Consider the following 10,097-nt stretch of genomic DNA (forward strand, 5'->3'; position numbering starts at 1 on the left):
CCCCCCCCCCGTGTGTTGGTGTGAATCCTCGTGTCCGATGCCCCTGGCAGCCAGAGCTGCCCCCCCCCCCCCCCCCCCCCCCCCCCCCGTGTGTGAGCCGGATGCTGGCCCCAGCCTGTTGCAGGTGTCGGGCGGTTCTGTACAAACAACGACAAAATGCAAAATAAATGTTTTTATTAACAAACCCAGCTCCTGCCTGCCTCCCTCCGCTGGGCGCAGGGTCCCGCGGAGGGCAGCACCCAGACCCCCGGGCCCCGCTCTGCTCCCGTGACGGAGCAGCCGAGTGCGGTTCGCGTGTCAGAGGGACACGTGCCCCCCCCCCCCCCCCCCCGGCCCCACTTTGCCTCCGCTGGGGCCAGCGAAGGGCTGGTGGTGTCAGTACACAGGTACCAGGCTGGGGGCCTGATTTGGGGGTCTGGGCTCAGTGCACAGCCCTACTCCTCCCTCCTCCCCCCCCCCCCCCCAACTATTCCCCCCCCCAGCTGCCAAATGAGGACCAGGAGGCTGCGCTCGCCCTTGGAAAATGCTCTTTATTGGCCTATAAACGTCCTTCCTTGGGCAGCAAGGCCTAGATGCCCCCGGTGATGGGGGCAAAACTGGGTGGGCTGAGTGGGGGGAGCTGCGAGCTCAAGGAGCCCCCTCCCCTCTTCTGGGGGGGTTTCTTAGCCTGGTGGAGCTGGAGACCCCCGTCCCCCCCGCAGAAGGTAAGGAAAGACACGCTGGAGGGATGCGTGACACAGAGGGATGATGGGGCTGGGGGGCCGGGGCCTGCGGGGAGGGCTCGGGGCGCAGGCGGTGCCCGGGGTGCTGCCGGGGCCGGTCCCGAGCCCTGCGGTGCCGGCGCTGCCCCGGGAGCAGCCCCAGCCGCCTCGGCCTGCGGCGGGGGCTGGGGGTGGTGGGGGACGGGGCAGAGCGACCCTCCCCGTCCCCCGCTGTGCGTGTGACTTGTGCAAACTGTGCAACGGCGGGTCCGGTGGCAGGGCAGGCGCTGCCGCGGGGCGCAGGGGGGCCGGGGGCCGGCCGCTGCGTCCCTGCCGCGAGGGTCCCCGCTCGGGGAGGCCGCGCTGGGAGCCCGGCTGCGGGCAGGGGCTGGGGGCCAGGCAGCAGCTCTGCTCCAGCCTCTCTCCTCTCTCTGCACACTTCTCCTTCCCTTTTGTTCCTAAAAGGGCCCGGGGGGCAGCCGGGGCCCCACTCGCCCTGGGCGCTCACCTCCCCTTCGCTGCCTCGCTCTCTCTCGCGCGCGCGTTCCCCTGGCAGGATCCAGCTCCTGCCTCCCACCGGGCTCCCCTGCCATCGAGCACCCACCTCCTCCTGCTCTCCCGGAGCCAGGCGGGCAGCACCCAGGCACGGCCGACCCAGGAGCTTCCCCTGCCGCTGCAGCAGAGGAGAGCAGTTAAAAAAAGGAACAAGCTGGGGGGGGAAAAAGAGCTCCCAAGAAATAAAATAAAACTTAAAAACAAGATCAGCTACACAATCAGGGAGCCCAGTGCTGGGCCGCAGCTCCTGCGGCGGGAGATGGGGCCGGGGGCCAGCAGCAGCCCCCGCGCTCACGGGAGCACCACCTCTTGCTCCTGGGGCCAGGAGGGAAGTTGAGGCAACGGCAGCAGAGACGCACTCAAATAAATATTCAAGAGGGTGGGCAGGGCGGGCAGTCCCTGGCCCCGGCACAGTCCGCGGTGGCCCGGCTGCCCTCACGTCTGATGGATCTCGTGGAACATGAGCTCCCGGGGGATGCGGGTCTCGGGGCCGAAGTTCTTGGCCGCCCGGCGCTCAAAGGCTGCCACCATCTGCTTGACCACCTCATCGAAGAAGACGGTGGCCAGCTGGGAGTGCAGCAGGGAGCGGAACTCGAAGGAGATCTGGGGAGGAGAGCGGGCAGCGTGAGCCCCCCCCACCGAGGACCCAGGCGTCCGGGCGCACCCCGCGGAGGATGGCAGCCAGGTTTCCGCAGCAGGTACCACCTCCCCCACCCCCAGGGGCTTCGCACCGCGCGTGCCCCCATCTCCAAGCAGGGCCTGGCGTTACCGAGAAATCCACGGTGCTGGTGCGGGGGTATCCGGGGATGCCGGGGCTGAAGCGCCAGCTCGTCTCCAGGTGGTTGAAGAGGCGTCCGTCGGTGCAGACAGCCTGCGGAGGGGAGCAGCCCGTCAGGGAGGCCCCACGGAGCCTGGCGGGACCAGGACGGCCGCCTGTGCCGCCGCTGCGCTCACCTTGACGAGGTGGGGCTGCACGAGGGTGACGATGGAGGTGTAGCGCTCCAGCACGGGCGGGAAGCCCACCTCCAGCTGGGCCTTGACGTGGCCCGTCCGCTTAGAGACCACCACCGACTTCTTGCACCAGGGCACAAAGTTCTTGTAGTCCTCCACGTTGGAGACCACGTCGTACATTTCCTGCATGGAGTACCTGCGGAGCCGGGCGCCCGTCAGCGGGGCCGCGGCCGCCCGGTGCTGTGCCGCGGCCGCCCACGCCCCATGCGGCAAGAGGGGAAGGTCTCGACTGCAGGGTTACAGAGGGGGAAAGTGAGGCCTCTGGCTGCCGGGCAGCCGTGGCCACGTACCCGATGATGCGCCGCTCCGAGTACTCCTTCCTCTTGTTGGTGAAGGGCCCCGTGAGGTTGAGGAAGGTCCGGCTGGGCTGGGCCCGGGGCTCCCACGCGGCGCTGCTCACGGGCCGGGGTGTTCGGCTGAGCCGGATGCCGCACAGCACCGCGTATCTGGGCGGGAGAAACGGGCGTTAGCGGAGACCGCGCAGGGAAATGGGCCAGGACAGTGATGCGCCTCTCCGGCCTCGCCGCCTCTCGGGACGCCTGCAGGTGAGCCGGGCGACCCGCCGGGTCCAGCGCTGCCCCCCGCGTCGTGTCACGTCATGCGGGCGGCCGTCAGCGGCCACGCACAGCGCCGGTGCTGCTGCCAACACCGCCGTTGCATAAGACGGGGAAGGCAGGGGAAACCCGACCTGAGGAACATCTAATCCAGACCGGCAGAGCCCGGGGACAACTGCCCGTTAACCCCTGTCGCTGCTCACAAGCTCTTCCCCTCCCCTGCAGCAGGGCGGACGGAGGCAGCACCGGTCAGACGGTGCCTTTGCTGCCCCGGGGCAAGAGGCCGGAGGGGAGGGAAACGCCGCTCGCCATCTCCCCAGGGAGATGCCCGTCGCCCGGCTCCGAAGGCGGCACGTCCCAGCAGCTCGTCACCCAGCACTGGAGCTGCCGGACAGCCGCAGGGTCCCCTTGCGGTAATGCCATCCGCCGCTTTGGCGGCGGGAGCATCCAGGTAGGGCCGGCGCCGCTCGCCCTCGGCACGCCAGCTGCCCTGTGCCCGGGAAACCCAGGCGCAGACAGGCCAGAAAGAGGAAACCGCATCCAGCAGGGAGCCCTGATGTGTCCCAGGACCAACCCCGGGGCGCAGCACCCACGCGGCCCGACCAGCTCAAACTCCGCAACAGCCATAACTGGCCGCGCTCTGGTGCCCGCTGGGACAGCGCGGGTATTTTTAGATGTGCCTGCGAACGGGCCACACCAGCTCTGCCCCCAGGGAGAAGGTCCCGCTTCTCCCAGGAGTTCCTGGACATTTCTGCTTCAAGGAGAGTCACCCAGGGAGCCTGGCAGCCCCGAGGCGCCCAGAACAGCCAGCGACCTGGGGGCCGGTTCAGAGCCTGCCGCGGCTTTGGGCCGGGCGAGCCCAGGTTGCGGGGGGCTCGGCCTCCGAGGAAAGCCGGCACCGCCACGCAGAGCCTCCCCTCGGCCGTGGCCCGTCCTGCTCGCCGCCAAAGCGGGGACCCCCGGCATCGCTCCGCCGGGCAGCGCGAGGCGCTGCACGTGCACCCGCAACGGGGTCGCAGCAGCGCCGGCTCCTAGCTCAACCCCTCAGCGAGATGCTGCCCCTGTTCCCATGCCACAGATCCGGCCTTTGGCTCCGGTCTGGCAAAAAAAACATCGGGAGTGCGCTGGGAGCGGGAGCTGCTCCCTGCTCCCGGCCCGGCCCCGAGGTCAGCGCTGGGGCGGGGGGAAAACAGAGCGAGGTGGCGCGAGGTCTCCTGAACTCGCCGTTCGCCTCCTTTCCAAAGTCTAAGCAGAGCGTGACATCTACGCGCGACCGCCAGGCGCAGGCGACGTCACCTCTTCCCTGCCCTCGGCCCTGCTCCCCGGGCGCAGCCCGGCTCCGAGCTCCCGAAGGGAAGCCCAAGCTGCAGGATCTGCCGGGGCCCGGCGGGACGCGCCCCGTCCTCTCCGTCCTCCCCGCGGCCCTGGCGGGACGGCGGCTCGTCCCCGCCGCGGGGCTCGGCCCCAAGGTCAGGCGCCGCCGGGGAAGCGGCCCCGGGGGCTCCCCCCCCCCTCCCCGGTGTCCGCAAACACCCTGTTGTCACCCCCCGCTCCGTAGCCCTGCCCGGGCCTGGGGGTCCCCTCAGCCCCCCGCCGTGTCCCCGCACCCCCCGTCCCTGTCCCGGGGCCCCGGGGCACCTCCAGGCCGCCCGCGCCCGCTCCGTTCCGTGTCCCCGGTCGCCGCCCCCGGCCCGGTGCCGCTGTCCCGGCCTCACCTGCCGGGCGGGGCCGCCGCGGCCCGCAGCCGCTGCCGCGCCCCCAGCTGCAGGGCGCCGCGGAGCCGCCTGGCCGCCATGACCGGGGCGGGAGGAGCCCGGGGACGCGGCGCCGCCGCCGCCGCCCGCGCGCACCGGCACCGGCTCCGCCGCTACCGCCGCCGCCACCGCCGTGACCTCTCACCCCGCCCGCGACGTCACCGCGTCGCCATAGAGCCCGCCGACGTCACGGCTCCCGGGGGAGCGCGGCGCCAGCGGGCACCGCCTCCCGCGCGGGGCACGACGGGAGCGATAGTCCCGCCGGCGCGGGGCATGACGGTACATGTAGTCCCGTCCCCAAGGGCCTGGTGGCGGCTCTCAGCGCCCCCGGGGCCGCCCCGGGACCCCGCCATCCCTCGGCGCCGCCTCAGGAGCTGCCCCAGGCCCCCCGTCCCTCACCCCCAGCTCCGGGCCCCTCACGTCCCTCGCACGGAGCCTTCCCTGGCCGAGCCGAGCGCTGGGTTCGGCAGCACTGGGCCGGGCCGGGGCGGCAGCGCAGCGCAGCGCAGCGCAGCGGGGGACAGGCCCGGGCCGGGGCCGCCTGCGCTCCCGACGGCACCTGTCTTTCCAAGAAAACGCTTAGCTCTGCTGCCCCCTTCTCCGAGGCTAGTGTTTCCCCAGACGAAAATGTCAGCAGCTGCTCTTTGCCGCTTTTCGGCTCTGTCATTTCACCTTGATTTCACTGTTAGGTAACACTTGGCTAATTACGGGTCCAAAAAACATGATAAAAATAGCCTCACTACAGTATCAACAGCGCTATCTCCAGCTCCTCCTCCTCTGAACTCGGTTCAACCGGAGCCCAAAGCGGAGCCGCCACACCGGTCACACGACCAGGCCTCCGTCAGCCCCCATGGCAGGCAACCTAATTATGTCCCCGGACGTTATTTCAAGAGATGCGGGGAGCAACTCAGTGCTTTTTCCCCAGTTATCTACTCCCTTTCCAGGCAGAGCGACAGAGGAGGCAACAAAATAGAAATTCCTGGTACCTGCAGAAAACGCACGGTCCAGCTCAATCCCGAGGCACCAAAGTTTTCTCTGTTTAAAGTTATTTCCGAGCAGGGGATGGATGCAGGCCAGAGAAGCAACTGCGTGGACCTGATTGCTAATAGGTGCTGGCCAGGAGAGACTACAGGTCCCAGCGTGCAAGGCTCAAACTTCAGCCAAATTGCTGCAGCCTGCAGCATCCTTCTGGGCAAGCGGGAAAGTGCTCGGAGCCCTTCTGGAGGCCACGGGTCAGTTGGGCTTTGGTTCCCCCTGGCAGCACTGTCTAAACCTGCTAGATATGTTTTGGGGGGTTAATACCACCACGTGACGGCGCGGCTGGTTATTTGCTACGCTCTGATGTTGGGCTAGGTGCTGTACAAAATGCCCATTTTACCAGCAATCCTCACTTTCAGGAGTTTACAAAGCACAGGCCTAATCCCATAAATAGACCCGCCAAGTGTTTTACTTGGCACCGAGCGTTTGCAGGAACGGGACCTGAAGAACTGATGTGACAATGACAGCAGGTAGCGCCTGAACCAGGGAAAGGAGCAGCCCTAGCTCCTCGGCGACTACTTAACTGGGTCGTTTCTTTTTGAAGGGCCACGAATGAAGAGAGCTGGATTCTCCACTAGGCTCTCGCTGCCCTGCAGATGGTTTGTCCCTCTGTAAAGCAGCCCCCCAGTGGGACAGCTTATTTCGTCTACAGCAACGCTCTCCCCAGCCTGGGCTCAGTCCTTGTGAGAAGCGGCTTCACACCCTTCTCTCTAGACGCAACGGTTTGGGGGGGTCAGCGGCTGCCCCTTGCAGCGTGTTTGCCCACCGCTGAAGGCAATGAGATCTTAGCGAGGTTTTTAATCACTTCATAATGGAAGAACCCGAGCTCCTGCCTCCATAATGAGCGATTAGGCTGGTTCTGAACACAGGGCATGGCTTGGTGATTAACCTGGCGGGGGAAAGGGATATAGGGTGCGACGAATGCATTTGTTGACACGATCAACTCTTACTTCTAATTACTGATTATAGTGGCCTTGCAGGCCACCAGCCAAGCATGCCTGGAAGCTGCCACCGAGGGGAGATGGTTCCAGATGGTTAACGGGACTAACCAAAGATCTAGATAGCGCAGCTCCTGCCTGCGACACCCCTGCAAGCCGGTCTTCAGTCCGCTGCGACTTGCCCCAAAGCCTGCGCGGTGCAAAGTGACGCTCGCCCACGGCCTGAGCCTCTCGTGCACTCGTTCAGCCCTCTCGATGTGGAAGCCACAGACCAGATTTTGACCCGAGGGAAGTGGCAGCGTCTGCAGGGAAAGTCGATGTGAAAACTCGCTGGCCCGTGTGCAGGAGCCACTGGCACCTGGCTTGCGAAAGGAGTTCATGAACAGCGGCGGACGGCAAGCGGGGCACCGGTAAGTTGGCTCAGGGCCGCCAGCTCTAGGCACAGCGGGAGCGGAGACCCCGAGGGAAATTTGGGGGCGTTTAGACGTCTTCCCTGCTCCTTCCTGGGAGCCTGACGGTTCCCAGTTCCCAGCTGCGTTAGAGTCTCCGTGGGGCCTCCTCGAAGGGCCCGTTGTCCTTCCAGCAACGCCCTTGCCCCGTCCCCGAGGCTGCCCCGTGGGTCGGGGCTCCGTGGGGCCCGGCACCCCCAGACCCTCGGGTTTCCACGGGGCCCTAGACCGGGGGGGGGGGGGAATCCGTGGGGCTGGCGTCCCTAAGCTCCAAGGGTCTCGGTGGAGCCCAGCACCGCTGTCCCCTGGATTTTCCTTGGCATGCAGCCCCGCGGCGTCGGTGGGGCCCGGCGCCTCGCTCCTCGGGGCGCGGCGCCCCCGGCCCCGCGGTGCCGGCGCGGCCCGTGCCGTGCCGTGCCGTGCCGGGGCCTCCCCGGGGCCGACGGCGGCGGCGCTGCGCGGTGGCGGCGGCGGCGGCGGCGGCCGCTCCCCCGGCGGTGGGCGGGCCCAGGCGCTCCCCGCCCCGCCAGCCGCCCGAGCCGGAGCCGCCGCGGCCGGAGCCCGATGCCGGGAGCTGGGCGCTGAGGGCGGCCCCGAGATGGGGATTCTCAGCATCACGGACCAGGTAGCGCTAGCGCCGCCGCCGCCGCCGCCGCCGCCGCCTCCCCCCCCTCCGCGCCGCGCCGCGCCCGCCGCCGCCGCCGCCACGCGAGCCCGGGGACGCGCGGCCTAGCGCGGGCCGCCCCCGGAGCCCGCGCCGGGCCCGGCCGCCGCCCCAGGCCGCGGCCCCCGGCCCCGCCGCCCGCGCCCGCTCCCACCTGCTGCTGCGGCCCGCGGCGCCCGCCCGCCGCCGCCCGGGCCCGCCGCGGCCCCCGCCCGGGCCCCGCGCCCGCCGCCGCCGCCCGGCCTCGGCCCCGGCCCCGCGCTCGGGCTCGGGCTCTGCCCGCGCGGGGCCCCCGGCCCGGCGGGGACGGGACCCCCGGGCCTGAGTCCCCTTCCCGCCCCCCCCGGGACGGGACCCGCTGCCCCAGGGACCCCCGGCCCCAGCGCGGACGGGTCCCGGGCTCCGAGGGACAGGACGGGACGGGGCCCCCAACCCCGGGGACTCTGCCCCAGCCGGGACGGGACGGGACCCCCAACCCCGGGGACTCTGCCCCAGCGGGGACCGGACCCCCCCAGCCCAGGGACCACCGTGCGCAGGGCTCCCGGCCCCCCCCAGGATGGGCCCCCCCCCCGTCCCAGGGACCCCCGTCTCCAGGGGGTGGGAGCCCCCAGCCCCGGCAGGGACGGGACCCCCAGCTCCAGAGGGGACAGGATCCCTGGCACAGGGCCCCTAATTCCCCTGGGGAGGGGGGATCCCGGCGACAGGACCCCCTGCCCCAAGGGGACAGGACCCCTAGCTCCAGAGGGGACAGGATCCCTGGCACAGGGCCCCTAATTCCCCTGGGGAGGGGGGATCCCGGCGACAGGACCCCCAGCTCCAGAGGGGACAGGATCCCTGGCACAGGGCCCCTAATTCCCCTGGGGAGGGGGGGATCCCGGGGACAGGACCCCCTGCCCCAAGGGGACAGGACCCCTAGCTCCAGAGGGGACAGGATCCCTGGCACAGGGCCTCTAATCCCCCTGGGGAGGGGGGATCCCGGGGACAGGAACCCCTGCCCCAATGGGACAGGACCCCCCGCCCCAGGGTCTCCCCATCCCAAGAGCGACAGGGTGTCCCCAGGGGTGGCACCCCCTGCCCCGAAGGAGGTGGCACCTCCGGGGGCACCAGCCCCAGGGTCGTCGTCGTCCCCCCCCGCGCCTGCGCCAAGGATCGCCTGTGCGGGCAGGCCCCCTCCGTGCCCCCATCTGGTTTTGGGGACGTCTCTAGGGTGAGGGGTGTCGCCGGTGCGTGTTTCCCTTGGCACGTGGCCCTCGCGCTGCCCCCCGCCTGCCCGCCTTGGGGCCCCCATGTGGGCCCCCCCCTGTTCCTGAGCACCCTCGAGCTGCCTCCCCTCCGGCTGTGACCGTCCCCTGCAGTATTAATTAATGCTGCTTGTCGTCCCCCTGATTCCTAGACCTGATTTTTGTACTGTAGCCCCTCGATAGATGATGCCCAGCATCTTCTTAACTTCGTGCTCCCCACAAAAGTCTCCTTTTCCCCCCGCACATTTTGCATAAACTATCTTTATTCATCCTCGCCAGCAATGATCTGGGCTGCTGGCCCCTCAAAACCAAATATTTACGCCTGCCTCTCGTCCCTCGCTCCTGTGGTATCATTAATACAGCAAATGTTTAAAGCCTCACGTGGTGGATGAAGAAGGGGAGGGGTGAGGATGAGGGATTGATCTGTGATTTAAATAGAACTTTTTTTTTTTTTTTTTTTTGGTAACCAAAACATTTAGCTTTTCTTGTGAATGGTGGGTGGGTGTGTCAGACCCAGCACTGCTGCAAACCGCGCTCTGCTGAAGACTGCTCAGGGCATAATTATCGTCTGCGAATCCTTTTCCTTTTTTTTTTTTTTTAACCTTTTTTTTTTAAATGTCTAACGAGTGATGCTGAGTCTGCTGCATTCCACGGGAATGACTCGCACGTTCCCTCTGACCTGGGATGTGTTCCCCATATTTAACTGCTTTTACTTTGATGGTGGGGTGAGAAAGATGAGTGCGAGGATTGCTGGGTGGCAGGGACGAGAAGGGATTTCCTCGAAAACGAAGGTCTGTGATTCCTTTGAGAAGCCAAGATGAGAAGCTTTTGCTGGTTTTGACCATTAGCTCCAGTATTTGCTACGTGAACAGAGCTGGAGAAGGGGGTGCTGGAGGCTGGCGCGGCTCCGTCTTGCTCGCAGCATCCCTGAACTTGCAGTTCGGATCCGCGCAAGGAGCGGAGGGTTGGACTGCCGCTTTACCCTGGGCAAGGCGGCGTTGGTTTTGGCAGCGATCATGGGGTGCAAAGCACTGGAGGGATTTAGAGCAGCCGCAGTCTCTGCCCCAAAGATCTTGCAATGTTAAAATGTAATTTCTAGGCCTGTGAAACAAGAAACAGGCCACTGGGTTCGCGGGCGATGCTCAGAGGTTGGGCAGCACCTGAGCTTAATGCTGCTGTGGGCGATGCTTGC

The 10,097-nt window shown here is 67.5% G+C and overlaps 1 protein-coding gene across 1 annotated transcript; it reads right to left on the reverse strand.

The window, feature by feature from the left end:
* Nucleotides 1-1,687: 1,687 nt before the first annotated feature.
* COQ10A (coenzyme Q10A) lies at nt 1,688-4,616 on the reverse strand. Its single transcript, XM_067314032.1, has 5 exons — nt 4,537-4,616; nt 2,558-2,713; nt 2,211-2,403; nt 2,026-2,127; nt 1,688-1,859 (listed from the first exon to the last, which is right to left on the reverse strand). Exons 1-5 carry the CDS (start codon nt 4,614-4,616, stop codon nt 1,692-1,694), a joined length of 699 nt encoding a protein of 232 aa, XP_067170133.1. The 3' UTR covers nt 1,688-1,691.
* Nucleotides 4,617-10,097: the final 5,481 nt, after the last annotated feature.

This window comes from Apteryx mantelli, chromosome 33, assembly GCF_036417845.1.
Source record: "Apteryx mantelli isolate bAptMan1 chromosome 33, bAptMan1.hap1, whole genome shotgun sequence".
Classification (NCBI taxonomy): domain Eukaryota; kingdom Metazoa; phylum Chordata; class Aves; order Apterygiformes; family Apterygidae; genus Apteryx; species Apteryx mantelli.

What these genes read in the sequence shown, in the direction of transcription:
- COQ10A (XM_067314032.1), bottom strand. Translation starts at nt 4,616, where the DNA reads ATGGCGGCCAGGCGGCTCCGCGGCGCCCTGCAGCTGGGGGCGCGGCAG. An exon ending in TCGGAGCGGCGCATCATCGG is followed by an intron (nt 2,404 to 2,557) that starts GTACGTGGCCAC and finishes CCGGCTCCGCAG; the next exon opens with GTACTCCATGCAGGAAATGT. An exon ending in CCAGCACCGTGGATTTCTCG is followed by an intron (nt 1,860 to 2,025) that starts GTAACGCCAGGC and finishes TCTCCTCCCCAG; the next exon opens with ATCTCCTTCGAGTTCCGCTC.